At 39.1% G+C, this 26,361-nt stretch overlaps 1 protein-coding gene across 1 annotated transcript; it reads right to left on the bottom strand.

Moving 5' to 3' along the window:
- Positions 1-13,380: 13,380 nt before the first annotated feature.
- On the bottom strand, positions 13,381-20,598 carry gfi1b (growth factor independent 1B transcription repressor). The gene is made up of 7 exons (XM_060935436.1): positions 20,509-20,598; positions 19,811-19,917; positions 18,260-18,445; positions 17,793-18,022; positions 17,509-17,646; positions 15,239-15,404; positions 13,381-14,790 (listed from the first exon to the last, which is right to left on the bottom strand). Exons 2-7 carry the CDS (start codon positions 19,908-19,910, stop codon positions 14,612-14,614), a joined length of 999 nt encoding a protein of 332 aa, XP_060791419.1. The 5' UTR covers positions 19,911-19,917; positions 20,509-20,598; the 3' UTR covers positions 13,381-14,611.
- Between the last annotated feature and the right edge of the window lie 5,763 nt (positions 20,599-26,361).

The following is a 26,361-nucleotide window of genomic DNA, read 5'->3' on the forward strand; positions in this document are numbered from 1 at the left end:
AGTGCAACCCTGTGTACGTTGTTACTGTAGACGTCATAAATGAGGGATAGTGTACAGCAAGCCGGTCCTTATTCCAGTAAAATAACCCTGATGTGAGGCAAAGGGGTCATGAATCGCCCAGAAGGGGTTTATTTTGCAATAATAATTAGCTTACTGTCCATTTAGCCCACTTGATCCATGGCTACATATTATACTAATTGATAATTTGACCCAAAATATTGATTTTTCAAAATGATTTTCTTGCTGGTTACAGTGGTGCTTGAAAGTTTGTGAACCCTTTAGAATTTTCTAGATTTCTGCATAAATATGACCTAAAACATCAGATTTTCACACAAGTCCTAAAAGTAGATAAAGAGAACACAGTTAAACAAATGAGGCAAAAATATTATACTTGGTCATTTATTTATTGAGGAAAATGATCCAGTATTACATATGTGAGTGGCAAAAGTATGTGAACCTCTAGGATTAGCAGTTAATTTGAAGGTGAAATTAGAGTCAGGTGTTTTCAATCAATGGGATGACAATCAGGTGTGAGTGGGCACCCTGTTTTATTTAAAGAACAGGGATCTATCAAAGTCTGATCTTCACAACACATGTTTGTGGAAGTGTATCATGGCACGAACAAATGAGATTTCTGAGGATCTCAGAAAAGGCGTTGTTGATGCTCATCAGGCTGGAAAAGGTTACAAAACCATCTCTAAAGAGTTTGGACTCCACCAATCCACAGTCAGACAGATTGTGTACAAATGGAGGAAATTCAAGACCATTGTTACCCTCCCCAGGAGTGGTCGACCAACAAAGATCACTCCAAGAGCAAGGTGTGTAATAGTCGGCGAGGTCACAAAGGACCCCAGGGTAACTTCTAAGCAACTGAAGGCCTCTCTCACATTGGCTAATGTTCATGAGTCCACCATCAGAAGAGCACTGAGCAACAATGGTGTGCATGGCAGGGTTGCAAGGAGAAAGCCACTGCTCTCCAAAAAGAACATTGCTGCTCGTCTGCAGTTTGCTAAAGATCACATGGACAAGCCAGAAGGCTATTGGAAAAATGTTTTGTGGATGGATGAGTCCAAAATAGAACTTTTTGGTTTAAATGAGAAGCATCATGTTTGGAGAAAGGAAAACACTGCATTCCAGCATAAGAACCTTATCCCATCTGTAAAACATGGTGGTGGTAGTATCATGGTTTGGGCCTGTTTTTCTTCAAAATCTGTGAAGTATTGAGGGATAAGAAGTGATTTGTGTGGAAACTGCTTGTTAGGGCTTAATTACTCCATATCTTCATTATTAATTGCAATTATGCAAATTTGGGTAGAAGCTATATGCACCCCAGGCAGACCTACCTTCCTACCAAAAAGAATAAAACTCGGTGAAGAACTGAAAGAGAAGAAGCAATTTTCGTGAAATGTGGATGACAGACAAGACATGATGGCATAAGCTCATCGCCTGTCGGCCGGATGAGTGAATAATAATGACTGAATACTGTAATTGACCAATCAGAATCACGTATTCAAATGAGCCATGTAATAATAAGATAACTAATGCTTTACAGTCAGAACTAATGTCAGAGCTGCTGTGATGGAAAATAAATCCACACTTTCCCCCAAATCAAAACTGAGAATTCAACAGCGTTGTGGCATGAAGGTGTTTAACAGCTTAATGTTTAGAATAATCGAGTCACTTGGTGACTTATTATTCGACAATAAACTCTCCTCCTTAGTGAACATTGCTACAGTGACCTGGACGTGTAGATTCCTTCTCGACAACGTCCGAAGGATCCGCCCTTTTCTCACCACCTCCTGGTCCAAGCGCTGATCATCTCCTGCTTGGACGACTGCAACTGTTTCATTGCTGCTATGAGACCCCTGCAGCTCATCCAGAATGCTGAAGCTCACCTGGTCTATAACGTCCCTCATTCTTCCCATGTCACCCCTCTGCTTGCTGACCTGCACTGGCTACCTCTCGCAGCTCATATCAAATTTAAGACATTGGTGCTAGCTTACCAGGCTCTCAAGGGGTTAGAGCCAGCATACCTCCAGAGTCTGATCCAGCCCTACTATGCTCCGCTACTACTAGTCACCTGACCCTTCCTCCTCTAACTCGCTCAAGACTACTGTCTGTCCTGGTTCCGCGTTGGTGGAATGACCTTCCCATTGAGGTCAGAACTGACCACCTTCAAGTGCAGACTGAAGACTCACCTCTTTGGGCTGCACCTTTCCCCTTCTTCCCTGCCCACTGTGTAACTGCATTTCGGTCGACACCAACCCCAGCTGTGTATGGTCTTGCCTGGGGTTAGCCGTTTGAGTTCTCTAGTTGTACTTTATATGGTTGGTTCGTTTCCTTGGCTGTTTGCTGATTATTGGTACTTCAACAGAAGATTACACTAAGTGTTATTCTGTCACTTGTTCAGTTGGCACTAGAACTTTCTTGTCTAGAAGTTCAGCACTTCTGGTACCTTACTTTTGCACTCGTCGTACGTCGCTTTGGATAAGAACGTCTGCTAAATGCCATGTAATGTAATGATCACACCCTGTTTTAACATCCTTGGAGATTATTCAGTGTCCATATACAGTGACATATATACAGCCTACGCATTTTCAGAGGAACTTTTCTATCAGGAACAGCAGCTGCAGGCTAATCTAGATTTAGCTGGTTGTTCCCAAGAAAGCTCAGCTTACTGATAAACATGACTACATGCCGAAATAATAAATGTTTGAGAAAGATTTGGACGAATGTGGTAAAATCACATCAATAAAATATGGTTTGTTTAACTTTCAAGTGCTTGTAGTAAGTTGCAAGGTAATAATTGTAATTCAAATGCAATTTAAAGTTAACCCACCCCTTACACACACACACACACACACACACACACACACTGTAAGCTTTCATAACAGATGTCTAAACAGTTCTGTGACAGTTTTTCTGTCTTTAAAGGTTTAATCTCATCCTTGATCAATGATAAGCACTCGATCCTGCTACTCTGCCTCGAACTAAATACACCCATTGAGTCGGAGCTCAGCCAGACTGGTTTGCATACGACTCATTTGCTAAACAAATTTCTCTCTCACCCCTGTTTCGCTTTATCCTTGCTCCATGGTCCTCTGTGTGAAACCATAGCCTATGTCTTTATAAAATCTACATTCCTGAACATTGCTGAATGGTTTTGAGACAAAGTTTGTGGTGTTGGAAGGGGTTTCTGGGGAGTTGAGGGGATTTTATGAACACATGTCGTCATTAAATGAGGACATGCGCTGGAGGTTTTTTTTTTTTTTAAACTCTATGTTATGATTTATTTATGCCCTTGTGTCCTGAGGGTTTAACAGTTTTTGGCACTTTTGTCCCCATGTCCCCAACACCTGCCACTTTAAAAAAAAAAAAGTATATATATCTGATTCAGGTTTTGTCAGTTTACAGTTTACAAAATCACAATATCTTCAAGAGATTTAAATCTTTTGGGAAAACAGTCCAACGTTAACATTACCCACATGACCAGGTGTATAATCCCATAAGAATGTACCACCACCATCTAGAAAACACAAGACGGGAAACAAGCCAAAAACCTCAGTAGAGGGGGAACTTTATTGTGCCTATAAGATACCTAATGCCTGGTTGCATGAAATTACCCAATCACAGTCAATTTCAGACTTTTGCTAAGTACAACATTTGAACTATATAGCCCACGTATGCAGAATGAGCAATGATGCCATCCAAAAAAAAGATCCTATTCGACAAGAGATGCCAATGGCATAAATTCGAAGAGGTGTTTAAACAAGAGAAATGTCAGGTTCTCAGAACTATGATGGAGAAACAGGACTTCCAGTGGCTGATGGACTACAATTTTCAATCTCCAAGGCAGTTGTGCCTCAAGGCCAATCACACGCCACGTGGGAAAAAATGATGATGAATCCCTGTATGTTTTATTTAAATATTTACAAAGCCATGGGACAACTTGAATATAATGCAACCCTTATCATGTCACGACACATACTGCGAGATCCTGACACACACACGGGGAAATAATGGCCAGGTTTGCTTCTACCTCCTTTATTTCCCTTCCAAACCCCCAGACCAATGCTCTGACTCATTCCCACCCTGTCCGTCACACTCTTCCAATCTGATGTGATCTATGGCTTTGCACCAGGATGCAGGTGTAACTGTCTGGTTGTAGACCCTGGTATGTACTGGGTTAATACCTCAACAGATATTTGCATAGGCACCACAGATTTGTTTACCAACTACCAAAGAAGAGGTATTGTCAGTTTCCCCTTGCACACTGATTTTATATTTTCCCCCTCCAATCTTCCCTTGTTCCACAGGCAACAGCTTAGATCCAGGTTTAAGGATTCACGTTGGAGTGGGACAGCTATTATTTGAGTGCTTGCATAACTGATGCATAAATTTGATTTATAAATTTGCACCACAATGTTCCCATCCTTGCTTTCCAGAATACCTCCATGATCTTGGCACTGGATCGCAAACAAAACCGTGGCCTCAGATTCCTGTTCCTGGCTGACAGGAGTGGAACCTGAAATGCTCTTCTCCAGTTGAAGCCCATCCACCTCAAGGTTCAACATATGACATGTTTTGAGATGCTTTTCTGTTCACGATATTTGTCAAGAGTGGTGATTCGTCTCTCATCTCTCACAACAAGGTGTTTCTGCATGTGAAACTACCACTCACTGGATGTTTATGGTTTTTCTCACTGTTACTAGATCATCAGTTTCTCTTACCAGCTTATCTGGTACCAGCAACCATGTCACGATCAAAATCATTGAGATCACAATTTTCCCGCATTCTGATTTTTGATGTGAACGTTATCTAAAGCTCTAAACTTGTATCTGCATAATTGTGTTGCATGAATAAGCAGTTGTTCCTATTAAAGAGTGTATTTCGATGTAAATGCAACTTTCAACAAGGAAAGCCAAAGACACCATACGCTCCAGTTCAAGTGCCTGAAATTGTGAGAACACTGTTGCTAAGCAACTAGGAAATATGGGTGCAGAGCACATGCTAATGTCTAACTATATCTAACTATGATATTTAGCTAGTCTTTCATATATAAATAATGTAAAAGCACCTGTACAGAAATATCAGAAAGATCAACATTTTCCTTCAGTGTATTGGGATATTAATGCAAAAAGACTCTGACTAGAATTCTGGGCACTGACTGAAAACTGAACGTCCATTTGTGACACCGGATTGAACATCAACATTGTATGAAATTATTAGAAAATTCAAGTGTTGTTCATGTGTAAACATTTGATTAAAAACCAAACTAAAATCCAAACTAGATTAGTATCATTTGTTGATTTTATTGTTTGTGATTTGCACTGTGCAAAAATATATTTTTCTTTCAACACGAAGTTTTATAAACAAGAAATTAATATTGAATAAGTGACATTTTGGACACAACATGACCAATTATGATACATACAGGACACTTTTTCGATGGAATAAAAACGTGTGTTCCATTCCCTTCTAGCAGGTTTCATTCATTTGATTTGATAGCATGCAATATTGTTAGCATATCGCGTGTATTACGTCACTCTACCCAATGGACAATGAGTGTTGAATATCTCATCTCATTATCTCTAGCCGCTTTATCCTGTTCTACAGGGTCGCAGGCAAGCTGGAGCCTATCCCAGCTGACTATGGGTGAGAGGCGGGGTACACCCTGGACAAGTCGCCAGGTCATCACAGGGCTGACACATAGACACAGATGACCATTCACACTCACATTCACACCTATGGTCAATTTAGAGTCACCAGTTAACCTAACCTGCATGTCTTTGGACTGTAGGGGGAAACCGGAGCACCCGGAGGAAACCCACGCGGACACGGGGAGAACATGCAAACTCTGCACAGAAAGGCCCTCGCTGGCCACGGGGCTCGAACCCGGACCTTCTTGCTGTGAGGCGACAGCGCTAACCACTACACCACTGTGCCGCCCAGCATTGAATATGGTTTACAATATTGCATGGTTGTCAAGACAACGTGCCACACGTCAGAGACGTAAAACTTCCACGCTAGCGAACGACTGTGACAGTTTGTAAACAAACATGGCCGCCAGGTTTGCTTCGTTAAATACAGAAGATTTTGATAGAATTTTGAAAGAGAAAGACACGTTGAACACCCGAAAGTAATGTGTACGTATAATAATAATAATATTGGCTGGCTTTTTTCGTAGTATATCAGATACAGTTAGGTCCATAAATATTTGGACAGAGACAACATTTTTCTAATTTTGGTTCTGTACATTACCACAATGAATTTTGAACAAAACAATTCAGATGCAGTTGAAGTTCAGACTTTCAGCTTTAATTCAGTGGGTTGAACAAAATGATTGCATAAAAATGTGAGGAACTAAAGCATTTTTTAAACACAGTCCCTTCATTTCAGGGGCTCAAAAGTAATTGGACAAATTAAATAATTGTAAATAAAATGTTCATTTCTAATACTTGGTTGAAAACCCTTTGTTGGCAATGACTGCCTGAAGTCTTGAACTCATGGACATCACCAGACGCTGTGTTTCCTCCTTTTTAATGCTCTGCCAGGCCTTTACTGCAGCGGTTTTCAGTTGCTGTTTGTTTGTGGGCCTTTCTGTCTGAAGTTTAGTCTTTAACAAGTGAAATGCATGCTCAATTGGGTTGAGATCAGGTGACTGACTTGGCCATTCAAGAATATTCCACTTCTTTGCTTTAATAAACTCCTGGGTTGCTTTGGCTTTATGTTTTGGGCCATTGTCCATCTGTATTATGAAACGCCGACCAATCAATTTGGCTGGATTTGAGCACACAGTATGTCTCTGAATACCTCAGAATTCATCCGGCTGCTTCTGTCCTGTGTCACATCATCAATAAACACTAGTGACCCAGTGCCACTGGCAGCCATGCATGCCCAAGCCATCACACTGCCTCTGCCGTGTTTTACAGATGATGTGGTACACTTTGGCTCATGAGCTGTACCACACCTTCGCCATACTTTTTTTCTTTCCATCATTCTGGTAGAGGTTGATCTTGGGTTCATGTGTCCAAAGAATGTTCTTCCAGAACTGTGCTGGATTTTTTAGATGTTTTTTAGCAAAGTCCAATCTAGCCTTTTTATTCTTGAGGCTTATGAGTGGCTTGCACCGTGCAGTGAACCCTCTGTATTTACTTTCATGCAGTCTTCTCTTTATGGTAGATTTGGATATTGATACGCCTACCTCCTGGAGAGTGTTGTTCACTTGGTTAGCTGTTGTGAAGGGGTTTCTCTTCACCATGGAAATTATTCTGCGACCATCCACCACTGTTGTCTTCTGCGGGCATCCAGGTCTTTTTGCATTGGTTAGTTCACCAGTGCTTGCTTTCTTTCTTTCTTTCTTTCTTTCTTTCTTTCTTTCTTTCTTTCTTTCTTTCTCAGGATGTACCAAACTGTAGATTTTGCCACTCCTAATATTGTAGCAATTTCTCAGATGGTTTTTTTTTCTGTTTTCGCAGCTTAAGGATGGCTTGTTTCACCTGCATGGAGAGCTCCTTTGACCGCATGTTTTCTTCACAGCAAAATCTTCCAAATGCAAGCACCACACCTCAAATCAACTCCAGGCCTTTTATCTGCTTAATTGAGAATGACATAACGAAGGAATTGCCCGCACCTGCCCATGAAATAGCCTCTGAGTCAATTGTCCAATTACTTTTGGTCCCTTTAAAAACAGGGTGGCGCATGTTAAGGAGCTGAAACTCCTAAACCCTTCATCCAATTTTAATGTGGATACCCTCAAATGAAAGCTGAAAGTCTGGACTTTATGCCCATGTCCATTATATAACTATAACTTGAATATGTTTCAGTAAACGGGTGAAAAAAGAAAATTTGTGTCAGTGTCCAAATATATATGTATATTCCATTCAGCTACCCGTCTTCAACTCGTTCAATAACATGCTAGCTGAATGGAATATATCGGCTATACCACGAAAAAAGTCAGCCAGTATTATTTAAAATGTTCTGTTTAGTTTTGCTCCACTAGTGGAAATCGATCTGGAAGAAGCCACACTAATGTTATAGCATGTTGACTAGCTCGCTCACATTGATTTGCATGTTCCTGTTAAAGGTGCTTCCAGTAAAATCGGAGTCCTTTCTTCCATTTCATCTTCATCTTACAAGCTTTCATATTTTATTTTAAGTCAAAAGTACAACCCTGATTCCAAAAAAGTTGGGACAAAGTACAAATTGTAAATAAAAATTGAATGCAATAATTTACAAATCTCAAAAACTGATATTGTATTCACAATAGAACATAGACAACATATCAAATGTCGAAAGTGAGACATTTTGAAATTTCATGCCAAATATTGGCTCATTTGAAATTTCATGACAGCAACACATCTCAAAAAAGTTGGGACAGGGGCAATAAGAGGCTGGAAAAGTTAAAGGTACAAAAAAGGAATAGCTGGAGGACCAAATTGCAACTCATTAGGTCAACTGGCAATAGGTCATTAACATGACTGGGTATAAAAAGAGCATCTTGGAGTGGCAGCAGCTCTCAGAAGTAAAGATGGGAAGGGGATCACCAATCCCCCTAATTCTGCACCGCCAAATAGTGGAGCAATATCAGAAAGGAGTTCAACAGTGTAAAATTGCAAAGAGTTTGAACATATCATCATCTACAGTGCATATCATCATCAAAAGATTCAGAGAATCTGGAAGAATCTCTGTGTGTAAGTGTCAAGGCCGGAAAACCATACTGGGTGCCCGTGATCTTCGGGCCCTTAGACGGCACTGCATCACATACAGGCATGCTTCTGTATTGGAAATCACAAAATGGACTCAGGAATATTTCCAGAGAACATTATCTGTGAACACAATTCACCGTGCCATCCGCCGTTGCCAGCTAAAACTCTATAGTTCAAAGAAGGAGCCGTATCTAAACATGATCCAGAAGCGCAGACGTCTTCTCTGGGCCAAGGCTCATTTAAAATGGACTGTGGCAAAGTGAAAAACTGTTCTGTGGTCAGACGAATCAAAATTTGAAGTTCTTTATGGAAATCAGGGACGCCGTGTCATTCGGACTAAAGAGGAGAAGGACAACCCAAGTTATCAGCGCTCAGTTCAGAAGCCTGCATCTCTGATGGTATGGGGTTGCATTAGTGTGTGTGGCATGGGCAGCTTACACATCTGGAAAGACACCATCAATGCTGAAAGATATATCCAGGTTCTAGAGCAACATATGCTCCCAACCAGACGACGTCTCTTTCAGGGAAGACCTTGCATTTTCCAACGTGACAATGCCAAACCACATACTGCATCAATTACAGCATCATGGCTGCGTAGAAGAAGGGTCCGGGTACTGAACTGGCCAGCCTGCAGTCCAGATCTTTCATCCATAGAAAACATTTGGCGCATCATAAAACGGAAGATACGACAAAAAAGACCTAAGACAGTTGAGCAACTAGAATCCTACATTAGACAAGAATGGGTTAACATTCCTATCCCTAAACTTGAGCAACTTGTCTCCTCAGTCCCCAGACGTTTAGAGACTGTTGTAAAGAGAAAAGGGGATGTCTCACAGTGGTAAACATGGCCTTGTCCCAACTTTTTTGAGATGTGGTGTTGTCATGAAATTTAAAATCACCTAATTTTTCTCTTTAAATTATACATTTTCTCAGTTTAAACATTTGATATGTCATCTATGTTCTATTCTGAATAAAATATGGAATTTTGAAACTTCCACATCACTGTATTCCATTTTTATTTACAATTTGTACTTTGTCCCAACTTTTTTGGAATTGGGCTTGTATGTTCCTGATCATTTTATTTGTCATGTCTGCTGTTGATGTTGCTAACATTCGTGTAGAAACTGTTTCAAACTAGGAAGTCGAATTTTAGGTGAAGGACACAGACTAGCAGTATGGACAATGAAACGTCCCAGTGCCACTTTGGGAAATATCAGGACTCTTGGAATGCCTGGTGGACCAATCAGGATCAAAACCATTCATTATCTATACTGCTTATCCATCAGAGTTGCGGTGGAAGCTGGACCCAATCCCATCTGACTGTGGGCAAGAGGAGGGGTACACCCTGGGCAGGTCACCAATCTATCGCAGAGCGGACCAGAACTAACTGTTGTATAATAAAGTTATTTCACGAACTCGAGTCGCATATTGCCGAGTTGGCTATAAGCCATAGATGATGAGATTGAGTGGAATAACTGTTTTATTCTATCCACATTCACTGGATTTTGAGAAACGGAGCATTTTTCTTTTTGCAAATTTGATAAAAAATTTTTATACAAAACGTCCGACAAAATCATTTCCGTTTACAATGTGAACAAACCGGCGAAATGACAGTAGCAATTTGTGAAAAATGCTATAATAATAATAATAATAATTCTTGAAAAATAAAAAAGGTACATTCTTACTATCAAATACTTTCATTCCATATTTTGTTGCTTTGTTTTGTATTTTTTAGGATTTTCTTCTTCTTTAGTTTTTTTTTTTTTTTGGCAGTTGGCAAACCAACTTAAAGGTGCATTATTGCCACCAACTGGGCTGGCATGTGGAACAGGAGATCTTGTTGGGGGGGGGATGACGATGACTATTCTTTGTGCTATCTCTGTTTCTTTTAAATACTTGATGATAATTTTGGGGGTTTTGTTTTCAAGTAGAGTTTTTATTTCGTCCTCGGTTGGTTCAACAACAAATTTAGTTTTTCTTTCCTCACGGTATACAGTGGGGCAAAAAAGTATGTAGTCAGCCACCAATTGTGCAAGTTCTCCCACTTAAAAAGATGAGAGAGGCCTGTAAATTTCATCATAGGTACACTTCAACTATGAGAGACAGAATGGGCAGAAAGAATCCAGGAAATCGCATTGTAGGATTTTTAATGAATTAATTGGTAAATTCCTCTGTAAAATAAGTATTTGGTCGCCTACAAACAAACAAGATTTCTGGCTCTCGCAGACCTGTAACTTCTTCTTTAAGAGGCTCCTCTGTCCTCCACTCGTTACCTGTATTAATGGCACCTGTTTGAACTCGTTATCAGTATAAAAGACACCTGTCCACAACCTCAAACAGTCACACTCCAAACTCCACTATGGCCAAAACCAAAGAGCTGTCAAAGGACACCAGGCTGGGAAGACTGAATCTGCAATAGGTAAGCAGCTTGGTGTGAAGAAATCAACTGTGGGAGCAATTATTAGAAAATGGAAGACATACAAGACCACTGATAATCTCCCTCGATCTGGGGCTCCACACAAGATCTCACCCCATGGGGTCAAAATGATCACAAGAACGGTGAGCAAAAATCCCAGAACCACACGGGGGACCTAGTGAATGACCTGCAGAGAGCTGGGACCAAAGTAACAAAGGCTACCATCAAGTAACACACTACGCTGCCAGGGAGTCAAATCCTGCAGTGCCAGACGTGTCCCCCTGCTTAAGCCAGTACATGTCCAGGCCCATCTGAAGTTTGCTAGAGAGCATTTGGATGATCCAGAAGAGGATTGGGAGAATGTCATGTGGTCAGATGAAACCAAAATAGAACTTTTTGGTAAAAACTCAACTTGTCGTGTTTGGAGGAGAAAGAATGCTGAGTTGCATCCAAAGAACACCATACCTACTGTGAAGCATGGGGGTGGAAACATCATGCTTTGGGGCTGTTTTTCTGCAAAGGGACCAGGACGACTGATCCGTGTAAAGGAAAGAATGAATGGGGCCATGTATCGTGAGATTTTGAGTGAAAACCTCCTTCCATCAGCAAGGGCATTGAAGATGAAACGTGGCTGGGTCTTTCAGCATGACAATGATCCCAAACACACCGCCCGGGCAACGAAGGAGTGGCTTCATAAGAAGCATTTCAAGGTCCTGGAGTGGCCTAGCCAGTCTCCAGATCTCAACCCCATAGAAAATCTTTGGAGGGAGTTGAAAGTCCGTGTTGCCCAGCGACAGCCCCAAAACATCACTGCTCTAGAGGAGATCTGCATGGAGGAATGGGCCAAAATACCAGCAACAGTGTGTGAAAACCTTGTGAAGACTTACAGAAAACGTTTGACGTCTGTCATTGCCAACAAAGGGTATATAACAAAGTATTGAGATGAACTTTTGTTATTGACCAAATACTTATTTTCCACCATAATTTGCAAATAAATTCTTTAAAAATCAGACAATGTGATTTTCTGGATTTTTTTTTCTCATTTTGTCTCTCATAGTTGAGGTATACCTATGATGAAAATTACAGGCCTCTCTCATCTTTTTAAGTGGGAGAACTTGCACAATTGGTGACTGACTAAATACTTTTTTGCCCCACTGTATGAGCTGATATCCTAATAGTGGAGCAGCCAATCAGAGTGCACGATTGCTCATATCCAGTGAATGTGGGTAGAATAATAGTGTCATATACATAAAATACTTGAAAACCAAATAAGCTTTTTACGACACAGCTCAGAGAATGGTTTTATTTCATTTTTTTTTCCCGAAGAGTTGCCAACTTAATGCTGTGAGAATGTGATTTTGAGACAAGTTTCTTACATACGTGAAATTGGTTAAAAAAAAAAAATATCATGGTTTCATTACAGTTGTTACAAATAACAGACAAACCATGACCAGAAAATTGAGCGTCTGAAAAGAACATATTGTGCTGAAGTGGGATTTTCCTAACTGTCTCTTTTGTTTGAGAAAGCCTTGCGTGTGCAGTGGTGTCATCAAGAATTTGTTTGTCAAAGCAGCTGAAGCTGTATTGATGGGAGTGACAGGAGTGTCTGTAAATCTCTCTCGTACTGTTCTCCAACAGTGGGACTAAAGCCGTTGTGCTCACACAAGAGTCTTATCCAAATCTCTCAGAGGACTAAAAACCATGTGATTTTTTTTATCCCCTTGTTTATACTATCAGTTTACTATATCCAACATATGTAATTCTTTGATATGAGTCAGACACTCCTTCATATGTGTGTGTGAGCGTGTGTGTGTGTTTTAATAAGCTATTTCAAAAGAAGTACAATGGAATTTGTTACAGCTAATATTTTCCCCCTTTTTCACCAGGCTGCGAAGTCCATTCATCCAGTCCCGTGAAGTTTATAAACCTGCTCGACAAGTGATTTGCATACCAGAGTTCCAGGTACATATTATGACACTCTAGCGTACAGAGATTTCAGCCTGCCTCTGGCAAAAAAGTTCACCAACGACTGCAAAGCCAACGGGAACTTAGCATCCGGATCCTCTCTGAGGCGGACACGCGAAAACAAACACACTTAGCACGACCTTTCCAAGTCAGTTTTGTCTTAGGTGAGAGAGAGAGAGAGAGAGAGCTGACGCATTTAAACATTTACATATGACATTCTGCTTTTGATTTCCCAAACCACTCCAAGATTACACATTTACTGTTGTTTTCATTTGATCGACGAGAGGCTGGTTTGATTTAAAAAGAAAGAAAGAAAAAAAAACTTTATTCACACATTTGCTGTCAGTACAGGTGCAAACACTGAGACAGTTCATAAATATTACACGTTTGGATTTATATTTGGTTTACATGTACAACTCCGTTAAATATTATTGATATAAAATATCAAAGGTTGTGCTCCTATCAGTGAATATTTTATTCATAAACATTATTTAAAGCTAGACCACCTTTCGACTTCATAAAATCGGTGAAATTTAGCTCCCTATGAAATTTGGTCATCGTGATACATGTTTATTTCTGTAATATCTAAAAAAAAAAAAAAAAAAACAGGCCATTCTGTGGCTGGGAAGTTATTTAATTTGAGGGGATTAAAGCAAATAATGTGCATGAACTTGCTCGCTTTGCGCAGTCAAGCAGACAGAGGAAGTCCGTGTGCGCATGCGCAGGTTTACCTTCTTCTTTTGGATTTTACAGCAGCTGGCATCCAGTGTTGCATTACTGCCATCTACAGGTTTATCTTTGAACGTGCACTGATGGTTCCATCATTCTGTCGCTAAACGATCATCTGATCACACCGAGGTGCTCGCTGAGCGCCGATATTTATTAATTTGGGCCTTCATTTCCTTTCCTTCGTATATAACATAACGTCTTTTCTTCTCACGTTCTGTTACTGTAGTTATTCTTTCACGTTTCATTTGTGTCCTCCATTTTCCTCTCCTGTTTCAAATTTGTATCCCACAGTGCCTTGCACGAACGGGGAAAGCCCACCATCACCACGTGATGCATGACGTAGTATCTTGAATTGGGTCATGGTGAAGCAGGAAAAAATAGTGGAGAATTTAGAGCCACCTGGCCCTAAATTCATTAATTGTTCTTTAAAAAAAAAAACTAATAAAATTGGAAGTCTGTGATTCGAATTCAGGAGCTTTCAGTCCACTGAAGAAAAATAATTGGGTGTCGGGAACATTCTTTTTATGACCGACACTTGAAAAATCTGAAAGGCAGTCTAGCTTTAAAAGACAGGACAGCATTATCCTGTCAAGGGAGCCAAAATTTACCAATGGTCCTACTTAAGCGTTAAAAGAGTCACATGGCAAACAAATAATTACTTCAGTTAATATTAATATTGTACTGGCAGTCTGTGAGGATGTAATAAGTGACTCATATATCTTTTGTCCTCTTTTTATTGAATTTCTCCCAGTCCTTGCCTTCATGCTGGAAGTTGTCCTCCTTCCTGATTGGGTCACTTTAGGCCATGCTGGCTCTCGTGGTGTCTGCGGAGGTCCACTTTCCTCTGGAAGCCCTTGGAGCAGATCTCGCAGCCGAAAGGCTTGAAACCCGTGTGTTTGCGGCTGTGTGTGATGAGGTTGGAGCTTTGGCTGAATGCCTTACCACACACCTGGCACTTGTGTGGCTTCTCCCCTGTTCAAGTCATTGAAACGCAAAATATTACTTATCTTGTTTTGAAAATAAATTGACAAAAGTTGTGCACAGAATTAATCATTTCTGATTTATGGAGTTGTTTTGCCAGAGGAAATAACCAGAAAAGCACCGAAGCTCCTCCTCCGAACAAGCTGTAAATTAAAATCTTTCTTTAAAACCTACACCAAACAAAGATTTGCGTGCAATCCAGATTTCCATGGGCTCGCTGGAAGTGATACGGCGTGCCACGAAAGAGGAAGGTTTCACAGAGCCCTGAGCAAAGCAGGATAATCAGATATGCAAACAAGCCATACATTTGTTTAGCTCCTTTTCTTGATTTATCTGTTAAAATATTACTCTTGGAAACATCCTCCTGGGAAACAAAACAGCTTTGAAACATCAAAGCTGTCCAGGATTGAGTCCCAGCTTGTTCTCTTGATTTGCTTACCTGTGTGGATGTAGGTGTGTTTCTTCATGTCGGATTTTTGATGGAACCTCTTGCCGCAGTACTGGCAAGGGTACGGCCGGGTGTCCGAGTGGATCAGCAGGTGTGTGGACAGGGTTGAGGAACGTTTGAACGTCTTGCCGCACATTTTGCACTCGAAGCTTCTTTCCTTTGTGCCACACATTTACATAAACAAAACAAGAAAAATCAAACCAGATTTCCTTGTGTAATAAATAGGACTCTGTTTTCAGGTAGACTCAAACATAATTTGTTGGTCCTATCCTCTTGAAACTTCAACCAGAAAGAGGTTTGGAGAAAAACGCAATACCTAACTATTCTCATATGAGGAGAACACTATCTGAGAGAACATATGATGTTTTCATACAAGGACACTGTATCCTACAATTTATTTCTCATTTTCGCTCACTTGCTGTTTTCATGATCAGAAATGAAAGCATCTGTGCTGGCATGGGTGGAGTAGACCATGCCCTAGTTCTTAGAGCCCATTTTAGTGGATGTGGACCAATTATGCCATCGTCGTCACTCCCGAACCCAATCCCGGCTTGAGGTGAACCATGCTTTGGTTGACTTGGCCAGAATTGCAGCAGTAGGATGGCTGGTTCCTTTCTGCACACTCTCGTACACATTCACACCTGTGGGCAATTTAGAGTAGCCAATTAACCTAACCACACGTCTTTGGACTGTCGGGGAAACCAGAGCACCCGGAGGAAACCCATGCAGACACGGGGAGAACATGCAAACTCCACACAGAAAGGCCCCTGTCCACCACTGGGCTTGAAACCAGAACCTTATCGTTGTGAGGCAGCAGTGCTAACCACTACATCACTGTGCCACCCTACTAGGCCACCAAATAGACATAAAAATGTCACCTCATGAACAAGTAATACACCTAACAATGATCAAGAACAAATAAAAATGAAGTCAGGCTTCACAAATTAGAACCTGACAGACAATGCACCAAATAATGAATGCATAAATAATGAATCAATAAAATGTAGAAGAATAATCTCCATCCCCCCCCCCAAAAAAAAAAAAATACTGGTTTCACCAATGTTATTGGCTGATAAACCCAATACTGTATAAACAAAGAATCACAATTGAGTGAATGTCTACAAAAACACATCAGAAGAAAGTACATTGTATTACTACGACAGTGGAAAAAATATCTTGCATACCTGCAAATTCAGCTAAAATTTAAATAATATTGGCTGATATTGAGTGGGATATTAGATATATTCTATTCAGCTAGCATGATACTGAACGAGTCGAAGACAAGTTGCTGAATGGAATACATCTGATATACCACAAAAAAAATCCAGCCATTATTATTATTAAACATACACATTCCTTTTGGGTGTTCAACGCGTCTTTCTCTTTCAAAATTCTCTCAAAAGCTTCCATATTTAACAAAACAAACCTGGCGACCATGTTTGTTTACAAATCATCACAGTTGCTTGCTAGCGCGGAAGTTTTACATCAACATGTCTCTTTTCTGGTTTTTCGATGTCCGCTGGTATATTTTTCTCTTGTAAATATGCATGAAGAATATCTAAAAGTTTTGGTAGCCTTTCAGGTTAGAAATGCTTCTGCACACAGCAGAAAACTCTCTCATTGGATATTTGCATCAGCTCCGACGTGTGACGTCATGAGGTCTTGACAGCCATGCAATATCGTAAACCAATATACAATTATTAAGTCTATTTCAAGACATTTTTTACTCATTTCTGGCTTAAAATTTTTATGCTCCTGGCAGATTAATTGTTACTTACTTATTATCCAATCGAAAAAGATCATTTCAAGCTTGAAGATTGTAAATATGTCTAGAAATAGGCTTATAGGCCCATAATAAGAAATCTTACATTGCATTTCCTTCATTCAAAACATCTTCAATATGATACCATGTTTAAAAATGTTCCAGTGAAATATTGATGTGCAGTTCATGAAATCATATCATCTTGCCATCTATTACTGTATGAAACTGCGAGCTGATTTAATTGGATCTTGCTACAGTATGTCCAACCACACCTCCTGAAAAATGTATTGTCAATTGTAGTTTTAACGCCACCCATTTTTTTTTTACAACATCATTTGTGCAGATGGATGAGAATACACCATATATGTGCAAATTTGTGTCTTGTTTGAATGCATATAGGGAAAATAAAAGTCTCCAGCCTTTTAAAATCAGAACAATACACTTGAACTTAGTTGGCTATATGTACCGCATTCAGCTTCAGCCATAGTTAAGTTGTTACCTGAGAGTGGATGTTCATGTGTTGCTCTAAGCTGACAGCATGACCAAAGGTTTTTCTGCAGATGCTGCAACCAAAGGGTCGTGTTCCACTGTGAGAACGTCTCACATGGACCTCCAGGCCATGAGGAGTTGAGAAGACCTGAAACCAGAGGAATGGGAATGTCTTTAATATTAAAAAACTTGTATATGGTTCTGATATAACATCACCTTCAAGCATATTGATTTTGCTTCACTAGCTAAGATCTAAAGTTGGGGTTTCAAAAGAACATGAACTCTTATGTTCACCTTGTCGCAGGTTATGCAGTGGTAGGTATCAGAGGTAGGTGAGTAGTGTGTGCTGCAATCCAGAGGCTGTTGATCATCTGGGCTTGGCTTGAATTCAGACCTGTAGAGGTTACTTGCATGCTGTAGGATGGACGAGTGGAAACCCAGCTGCCTGAAGTCATATGGAGAAGGCAGGGTCTCCCAGGCATAGGATGGCTTATAGTAGGGAGGGAATTCTGCCATCTGAGGCTCTGAGGAGAAAAAAAAAAAAAGAAGTCTGTGTTTGGTGACACCTCTGATTGTTTAGCCAAGGCGGGTACCTGCACGACCTAAATGCAATTTAAACACTTTTTGTAATGAGATGAGCATAACTAAAAAAACAAAAACAAAACCCAGACTAAAGCAAGATGTCTGATCAGAAATGAGATATGGAGATGTCAACAGTTGGCCCTCCTGTGTAGTCATGCCAAGTGAGTTCTAGCACTTACCAGAAATGTAATAAGGCTGGCTAGCTGTGACTGACTGCTCAGGGCGCAATGGGATGGGGCACTTGGGTTTGTTTTCATGCTTCATATAAGAGTAGGAGTCTGTGTGAACAGGTTCTGTTACAGGATCCAATGGCATCCCTTTTGGAGAGTCTGGATCCTTTGGTTCTGATGGAGTAGGTTCTGGAACTGAAGCAAATAAAACATGGTTCATGACTGCTTAGTGTTCTTGATTTTGTTTTAGCTTTGTTTGGATGATGCCATTAAATAAGGGACAAATTTGCATGTTTGTGACCATGTTGGATACTTAGATAAGCATTATTATAAAGTTTTTGATAAATAAAACTGGATTACTGTATTTATTCCTGTCAGTTCATGTTTCCTGGATTCACATACACACAAGTGTGTTTATCTGTGCTTTTGACTGGAGCATCATGATTACTGATTTCTTTCTCTAATGCTCCTGATAAACTGGACTGGATTGGTGAGTTCTCAGCTCATTCATGTAAATCCACAATTTACACTGGACTCGTTCCAGTTAACCAAGGCTGAAGTTGGAAAGTAATGGATTTCATCAAACACACACACACACACTTAGATAATATAGTAATAAACGTTTCCTTTCTTTGTCACTGGAATGGTACCATTAAATATACATGCTTTTATTAATATGTATCTTTTACCTGAAAAAAGATTTAAGATGCATAACTGGTAATTAGTTTTAGGAATAAATCTTTCCCATGCACATTTCCCAGTAAGAGAGTAAAGGTACTAAAGTATGTACTCCTCCAAGGAATAGTTTGGTACCAATTGGAAGTTCATCTTGTTACCATCAAAGAAGATACTTAATAAGAACTTTTTTTCTTCCTGAAGCCTTTAAAATAATTTAATGCAATACTTTGAACATAAGGATCATTATTTTTAAAAGCTAATTAAGGAGTCACCAAATGCACTTTCCCAGGTAAAATACTGTTATACATGCTATCACTGCAGCAAGTCTACAAGGAAAAGTACAGCTTGATTTCTGAGTGTGTGGCTGTCATGATGAAGCTGAAGGGTCGCTTTAATGCGCAATATTTTTACATTTACTGGATTTGGTAACATTTTATTAATGCTGACAGCCGCCATAACTGCTTGAGGATTGGATAAGAAAAGTTTGATTGCAATTCCTAACTTTGATTGGAGGCAGGAACCATTGACTTTGCTTTCTTTCTTTTTTTCATGAGTAATGCCAACTGTTCCATTAAACCCGGCGCACAATTAATGCGCACTTATCCCAGTGATCCCATCAGACACACAATACACTCCCACTGTCCCAATATTTCAACAGGAATATTCCTAAGTTAATGAAATGCTATAAATCAACACCAAAACTAATTTTAAGGATCATAAACAATGTTTAGAAAAGCAGATTATGGTTCAGTTTGACTTTTTTTTTGCGTCATGGTGCGCAAAAGCGCACAGAACACTATAGACGACACAGTCATGATGAGAAAATGAATTGAAAAGACAAAGCTAAATCAAATGTTCAGTGCATTAACATTATCCACATACCTGTGTTGGCTTCTTGATTGTTTTGATCCTCGTCCATGTAGCGGTGCGCGTTATAGTAAGAGGAGGACTTTTTGCTTTTTACCAAAAAGGACCGAGGCATCGTGAAGCTGTGAGGAGATTAAAATTACAATGCATCTTTATTTGTTTGTTTGTTTGTTTGTTTCATGGGCTATAAAAGCTGCATACGTGTATGGAGGAAAAAAAAAACCCAACAACTTAGTTGTATTAGAAATCTCAGACTTCCAGATAGTTTACTAGATTACTATCTAAAACTAATTATCTAGTTTACTAGGTGATTAGTTCGACACTTGGTAAATTCCCCAAAATAAATTATTAATAGCCTATTTCTCATGCACTGCTGAAAAGAATGACAGTACGCAAATAATTTGTTGTTATGTTTAACTGGACTTTCTTTAGTTATTCTTAAATTAATTGAGATATGTCTATTACATCTTTAATATATTTAACAAAATACATTCCTGATTGAAAGCATATAAACACACACAATGTGCACGCTAACAGGTAAAATGCTGAATAAGGAGTGCTTGGGGGTTTTATCCTTCTATCTTTCTTCTATTTAAAGTTAATCAAATAGGTACATAACAGGTTAGTCAAAATAGTTGATACTGTTTTTATTAAAAAGAAGAAGAAGAAGAAGAGAGAGACAGGTTCATGGTGAAAAAGGAAACTTTTCTTACCTTCAAAAGTTCCCTTGCTTCTCTCTCTCTCTCTCTCTCTCTCTCCTCACCACATTTGAGAGTGCACTAAAGTGATAAACCCTGTGTGTGTGTCTCTACGTCTCTCTGATTTTCAATCCGATAATATTTTTGCTCTGAATCTGACTGCGCTGCTTTCAGCCAATCAGCGCACACATTCGTGGTTCATTTGCCTTGAACTGGGACTCGATATATTCCAAAAAAAATATTTTTTTTGCATATTTTTCAATCGAAATGAAAATTTTGCCAAGGCTCACTGAAGCACAGGGGTTATCTATCTATCTATCTATCTATCTATCTATCTATCTATCTATCTATCTATCTATCTATCTATCTATCTATCTATCTATCTATCTATCTAAGGTTTAACTAAGAACGAACAAATTGCAATAACATTTACAGAAAAATTAACACAGTGATGACAAATTTTCGCCTTATATTTTTTATTTCTCAATCAATCATTAGACTCTGTAAATGATCAAACGTTTCATTTGGATATCTCTTCTCTATAGAGGACATTGATAAAGCTGACAGTATTATGTTTCGCCTAGAAATAATCCAAAAACATGCACGTGATTGCAGCACTTGAACGCACCTCTTAAACATACACACCAAACCAGAAGTGCTGGCCATGTTTAACTTTGCTTTTATTTGCCTTGGCTGCACTGAAAATGAGTTTGAATCAAATCGGTCTTAAAACACAACTAATTCTTTGGAAACTATTTGATTTATGGTTATAGACTGCAAAAAAGGGCAGCGACAAAGTGGCTGTGAATAAATTAAATGTATAAAGCACTTGGGAATATTTCATTAAAGATGAATTTGGGATGTGGGCTCCGTCCCAAATCGCACACTTCTGTTGTAAACATTGCACTAAACAGTAGCCTAATATAATCCAGATACATTAGATCGCCTGAAATCATAATTCATGAACTATATTACCCAGGCTTCCTTTAATGTTGTTAATTTACACAATGAAAGGTTTTATTTTGAATATAATTAATTATTCTTCTGTCCATGTATGAATATCATGACATCCGTATTTTTCGCAAAGTATTATAATTATACACAAAACTACTGTTGTTCTGCGTGAAAAGCCTCACACTGATTCCAAAGAGCATGTAAAAAATAGAGTAAAACAGTAGTGTTTTAGCATCGCAGAGAAATGTGTATTAAAGGCGTAAACGGGTTTTTGGCGACACCATGTGGTATGAGTGATGTATTGCAATGGAAATGTAATTATATACTGCCTGGAAGAGTGATAACGAGATTTTTTTTTGTTTGTTTTTGACCGTGGGTTTGTGCGTACACAATCAGCATCCACTTTATTAGGAACACCTGTACGCATCCAGATTCATGAAATTTTTCGATTCAGCCAATGCAGTGCACACAGCCATGCAGGCAGGAAGTCAAGAGAGTCAGCTTCAGTTAATGCTCACATCAAACATCAGAATATGGGAAAAGGTGATCTCTGTAGGCAAGTTTCCATTAATCTGCTTAATGCACAATTTGAAATTGTGAACTAAAAATTGAGTAATGGAAATACATGAATTAAAAAAACAACAACCCACATTTAATTCAGAACAATTTCGCTATGTTTTAATACAACCATTTATTTCGTTTTTTATCCTTTTTGTATAGCTGTTTTAAAACTTATATGAAACATTTTCTATTTTCCTGTTGACTATAAATACATATTAAGATGGCTTTTATCATTAAGTCCAGTCTGCATTTTTATTTTGTGCTATTTCAATTAATTATTCTTAGTTTACTAGGGTTTCATATTTTGGAATAAGCAACCCTCTTTAAGTTTTCTGCACAGAACTGATGTTAGCTCTAGAAAATTGTCACTCAATTATGTACAGAAATGACTGACCAAAATGGGATTGAAAGACTCTTTGAATATGAAGCTCGAGTGATCATAACCACATAATTCCCTGTAATTGTGCGACATATGCATTACTGCCTAATGATATATATATATATATATATATATATATATATATATATATATATATATACTGCAAGTATTTATTAGTATGTGTATACCGAGGTGACAAATTTTAGGGACTGATCAACAGTGCAGCTTGCACATGGAAGAATGCCAAAAGAACCTGTAGCAATAGTAGCTGCGGAATTGCTGGGTCTATGGAACTGGTCTAAAGTACGGAGCCCCTAAAGGGACATCGAATTTAAAAAAAAATCAAATTTAAAAATGGAATAAAAAAAAATCAAAGTTAGTAGTACGGATAGGATTTTTTAAATAGAATGTGCCTATAGAACTTTTTCTTATAGAACTTGGATACTAAAGTTCTACAGGATTTCCATTAGATTTTCTATAGGATTCCTTTTGAACTTGTTCTATAGGATTCCTATAGAAGATTTTTAGCAGGGTCACAAAAAGGTTGTATGCTCACATGAAAAAAGGTGGATTTTTAGAAGATTTGACAAAGGAATATTTTGCATCATTGAAATGGAAACAGTTTCTACTGCAGTGGATGCATCAGAATCCTGGGGCCAAATATCAGGTCTTGGAGATCCAGATGATTGTTGCGAGAGGTGAAAAACTTTTTGTTTAAAGCTTTTTTTGTCTATTTTTTAAAAATTGTTTCCATTTTGTGCAATACTGAGATGGAAACCTGGCGAGAAACTTTGATACGAAGAATCCTGGGGCCAAATATCAGGTCTTGGAGATCCAAATGATTGTTGTGAGAGGAGAAAAACTTTTTTTCGTCTACTTAAAAAATTATTTCTATTTTGTGCAATACTGCGATGGAAACTTGGCTACAAACTTTGATAGTAGCCATGTTTCCATTGCAGTTTTTGTGCAAAACAGAAGTGATATTTTACAAAATTTTGACAAGACACAGTTGCGAATGGTCCGGGTTTCCACTGAGTGATGTGATGCTATTAAAACTGGCTTTTCTCTTCTTCACGCTCTTTTTTCATAAAGTTGGTATTTCCATTTCCTCATCATGTCATGTTAGTTAAATGCAAAAAAAAGTGTTTCCATTTCACAAAATATCACTTTATGGAATCATCTGAAAAAACACCTCATGCGAGTGTAAATTTTTTTTTGCGATATTTGAGACTTTAAAAAAAAATTGTTTCCATTAATCCTTTTTTAGTTTGCAATTTCAAATTGAGCATTTAATGGAAACATAGCTTGTGACATGATTATAATATTAACAACAGCTGATTGTCTGGGATTTTCACTCACAACATTCTCTAGAGTGCAGAAAACTAAAAACATCCAGGGTGCAGCAGTTCTGCAAGGAGAAATGTCATGCTGATGAGGTCAGAAAAGAAAGGCCAGACTGGTTTAAGCTGACATGAAGGCTATGGTAACTCACATAACTACTCTTTACAACCATGGTGAGCAGAACAGCATCTCAGAATGCACAACAGGTCAAACAGAAATCTGAGTATACAATTGGCACAGACCCAAGCACACCCAAACTGGACAGTTGAAAACTGGAAAAAGATCAAACAAAAGCGAGTACTTTAAATGTCCTGTGTAGTCTCCAAGAAAAGCTACTTGAAAGAAATTAATTAGCTTTTATTTTGCTCTTTTAAAATAGGCTATAGGACAACTGCACTGTAATTAGAAATCAATTACATCAAACACTGAAAAGAAAACCCTGGAGAACCAAGCTGCTTGTAGTAAATAGGAAATACAGACATGTAGTAACAGCACTTAGCCACAGGGGAGCAGTACACACCTATAATATTCACTGCATGACAAAGGGTTTTTTTTCCCTCCACGTTTTTAAGTATAAAACAGGTTATATGACAGGTTCTATTGCTAATACATCAAATAAGTTCTCTATGTCCTGAAATAAAAAAGAAAAACATTGGTTTTAAACTCGGAAACCACCATATTCCTTACACATCCATTATCTATACTGCGTATCTGTCAAGGGGAAGCTGGAGCCAATCCTAACTGACTTCAGGCAGGAGGTGGGGTACACCTTGGGCAGGTCGCCAATCAATCACAGGGCCAGTTGACCTAATCTTGATGTAATCTTTGGATTCTCGGAGGATACCAGAGCATCTGGAGGAAACCCATGCAGGCACAGGGAGAACATGCAAACTCCACCCAGAAAGACCCCATTCAGCCATGAAGCACTGCACCACCAAACTTATAACATTTCAGGATCTTTAAGAGGTGCACACTTGCTGTAGGTTACGTTGTAACCTTTCTGAATAAGATAACAGCAGAGTAACAGCACATCAAAAATCATGGCACTGTTTCAACACACTTGTACAATATCACAACATTTATTTCCATCCAGAGTTGCATTAATTTTCTGCCGAGCTCTTGTCTTGATGACGGGGGAGTCGAACTACTCCATAAAGTCTTCTCCAGCACATCCCAAAGACTTTCAATAGGGTTACTGTCAGGACTCTGTGATGAACAATGAAAATGAATGATGTTTCCTGAACATCATGGTAAAACATGATGGTAAAAATGACGTTTCCTGAACACTCTTTCACAATCTGAGCCTTAATTTTATGCCCATGCCATCAGAGAAGGAAAAAAAAAACATTGATGGGATAATAACCTGGTTGTACAAGTACATTTAGGTCATCAGCTGACTTCATTTTATTGTCACATAATGTTGCTGAGCCTTGACTTGACCAACCCCAGATCATAACACTACCTCCAGAGGCTTGTACAGTGGCAACTATGCATGATGGGTGCATCACTTCATGTGCTTCCCTTCTTACCCTGACACGTCACTCAGGAATCGGGTCAGTCTGGACTTATCAGACCACATAACCTTTTTCCATTGCTCCAGAGTCCAATCTTCATGCTCCCTAGCAAATTGAAGCCTTTTCTTCAGATTCACTGGTTTTCTTATGAACACACAGCTGTTTAGTCCCAAGCCTGTGAGTTTGAAAATGTTCTTACTTTCACTATTAAACATAGCCGTGAGTTCTACCATCAGTTTTTTTTAATGATTTGACTTTGGGCGGCACGGTGGTGTAGTGGTTAGTGCTGTCACCTCATAGCAAGAAGGTCCGGGTTCGAGCCCCGTGGCCGGCGAGGGCCTTTCTGTGCGGAGTTTGCATGTTCTCCCCGTGTCCGCATGGGTTTCCTCCGGGTGCTCCGGTTTCCCCCACAGTCCAAAGACATGCAGGTTAGGTTAACTGGTGACTCTAAATTGACCGTAGGTGTGAGTGTGAATGGTTGTCTGTGTCTATGTGTCAGCCCTCTGATGACCTGGCGACTTGTCCAGGGTGTACCCCGCCTTTCGCCCGTAGTCAGCTGGGATAGGCTCCAGCTTGCCTGTGACCCTGTAGAACAGGATAAAGCGGCTAGAGATAATGAGATGAGATTATTTTTAGCTTAATTTTTAAATTCTGTAATTTTAAATTTTAGTATTTCTATAAGTTTGTGAACTTTTATGTAGATAGATCTGTTTTGTATTTTTATTATTTATTTATTCTTGTCTAAGTATGGTTGATGAATGAATCCTGAGTACAGTTGATGCTGCTGTAACTTGAAATTTCCTGCAAAGGATCATTAAAGTATCTATCTATCTATCTATCTATCTATCTATCTATCTATCTAATAAAATAACTTATTGACTCTTTCATTTCCTCATAATTCCTTATATTTGAACAACAAACTCTAATTTAAACTAATTGGTCGCGCATGCGCACAACCATCGAATCGCTCAAAAAAAACCGCATAACCGCATCGCATCCATCCGCCTGTTGGAAAAACAACCTAGGACCTAGATGCGGAATTAGGTAGAAAACTTTTTATATCAAAATGCGACTTTGCGATGAGAAATATCTCATACAAAGTGGTTATAAAATCATCCT

This window comes from Neoarius graeffei, chromosome 12 (assembly GCF_027579695.1).
Source record: "Neoarius graeffei isolate fNeoGra1 chromosome 12, fNeoGra1.pri, whole genome shotgun sequence".
Lineage (NCBI taxonomy): Eukaryota > Metazoa > Chordata > Actinopteri > Siluriformes > Ariidae > Neoarius > Neoarius graeffei.

Bases quoted from the DNA above. Each gene is read 5' to 3' on its own strand.
- gfi1b (XM_060935436.1), bottom strand. From the start codon at position 19,910: ATGCCTCGGTCCTTTTTGGTAAAAAGCAAAAAGTCCTCCTCTTACTAT. The intron at 15,405-17,508 runs GTAACAACTTAA...TGTGGCACAAAG, and splicing joins ACATGAACATCCACTCTCAG to GAAAGAAGCTTCGAGTGCAA. The intron at 14,791-15,238 runs GTAAGCAAATCA...TGACTTGAACAG, and splicing joins ACACACCTACATCCACACAG to GGGAGAAGCCACACAAGTGC.